At 56.1% G+C, this 1,272-nt stretch overlaps 1 protein-coding gene across 1 annotated transcript in view; it reads left to right on the forward strand.

The window, feature by feature from the left end:
- Positions 1-1,272, forward strand: part of c5 (complement component 5) — a 23,293-nt gene that overhangs the window by 13,043 nt on the left and 8,978 nt on the right. Inside the window, 1 exon segment of the mRNA XM_017303393.1 lies at positions 443-636. Within this exon segment, the coding sequence (XP_017158882.1) occupies positions 443-636 (194 nt within the window).

The raw sequence follows: 1,272 nt of genomic DNA on the forward strand, positions 1-1,272 counted from the left end.
GCTGTAGCTTAGCTCTGATGTAGCTTAGCTTTGCTGTAGCTGTAGCTTAGCGCCGCTGTAGCTTTAGCTTAGCTCTGATGTAGCATAGCTCCGCTGTAGCTTAGCTCCGCTGTAGCTAAAGCTGCACCAGCTCCGCTGTCCGTCTCCATGGCGACGTCAGAACGTCCCGTTTTGTTACAAAATGGAGGCCTACAGATGGTGCATTGATTCTATTTTTTAAAATCAGTTTTGGGACATTTTAAATAGATTCTGAATCGTAGTAAATGAGAATTGTGATTCTTACATGAATCGATTTTTAGGCAGAATCTCTAGATGTTGATTTTAATGTTTTATTTATGGTTTTTCTGTGTTTTTGTCATGCACTGCTTTGGCCTGTGGTGTTGCTATAAAGTGCTGTCTGAATGAAGTTGTGTCTGGGGGCTGATGACCTTCTGTCCTGCAGGGTCACAGCCGAGGTGGTCAGGACTCTGTCTCTGGCCGACCCGTTCGTCTCCGTGGACCATCAGTCGCTCTCAGACTCTGTCAGCTGGTTGATCCGCAAAACTCAGCAGCCTGACGGCTCCTTCGTGGAGCGGGCCTCCTCCAAGAACAGCCGGCTCATGGTCAGTGGGGTCGGTGGGCCTCCTCTGGCCTCCTGTAGCCTCCTCTATCCTCCTCTGGCCCCCTGTAGCCTCGACTGTCCTCCTCCGTCCTCCTCTGGCCTCCTCTATCATCTTCCGTCATCCTCTATCCTCCTCCGTCCTCATGTAGCCTCCTCTGGCTTCCTCCGTCCTCCTCTATCCTCCGGCCTCCTCTGTCCTCCTCCGGCCTCCTCTGTCCTCCTCCGGCCTCCTCTGTCCTTTTCCGTCCTCCTTCGTCCTCCTCCGGCCTCCTCCGCCCTCCTTCGTCCTCCTCCGGCCTCCTCTGTCCTCCTCCGTCCTCCTTCGTCCTCCTCTGGCTTCCTCCGTCCTCCTCTATCCTCCGGCCTCCTCTGTCCTCCGGCCTCCTCTGTCCTCCTCCGGCCTCCTCTGTCCTCCTCCGGCCTCCTCCGCCCTCCTCTATCCTCCTTCGTCCTCCTCCGTCCTCCTTCGTCCTCCTCTGTCCTCCTCCGTCCTCCTTCGTCCTCCTCTATTGTCCTCCGTCCTCCTCTATCCTCTGTCCTCCTCCGTCCTCCTCTATCCTCCTCTGGCCTCCTCCAGCTTCCTCTATCCTCCTCCGTCCTCCTCTGTCCTCATCTATTGTCCTCCGTCCTCCTCTATCCTCCCCCGTCCTCCTCCGTCCTCCTCTGTCCTC

The sequence above is a fragment of the Poecilia reticulata genome, unplaced genomic scaffold (assembly GCF_000633615.1).
Source record: "Poecilia reticulata strain Guanapo unplaced genomic scaffold, Guppy_female_1.0+MT scaffold_257, whole genome shotgun sequence".
NCBI classification, from domain to species: domain Eukaryota; kingdom Metazoa; phylum Chordata; class Actinopteri; order Cyprinodontiformes; family Poeciliidae; genus Poecilia; species Poecilia reticulata.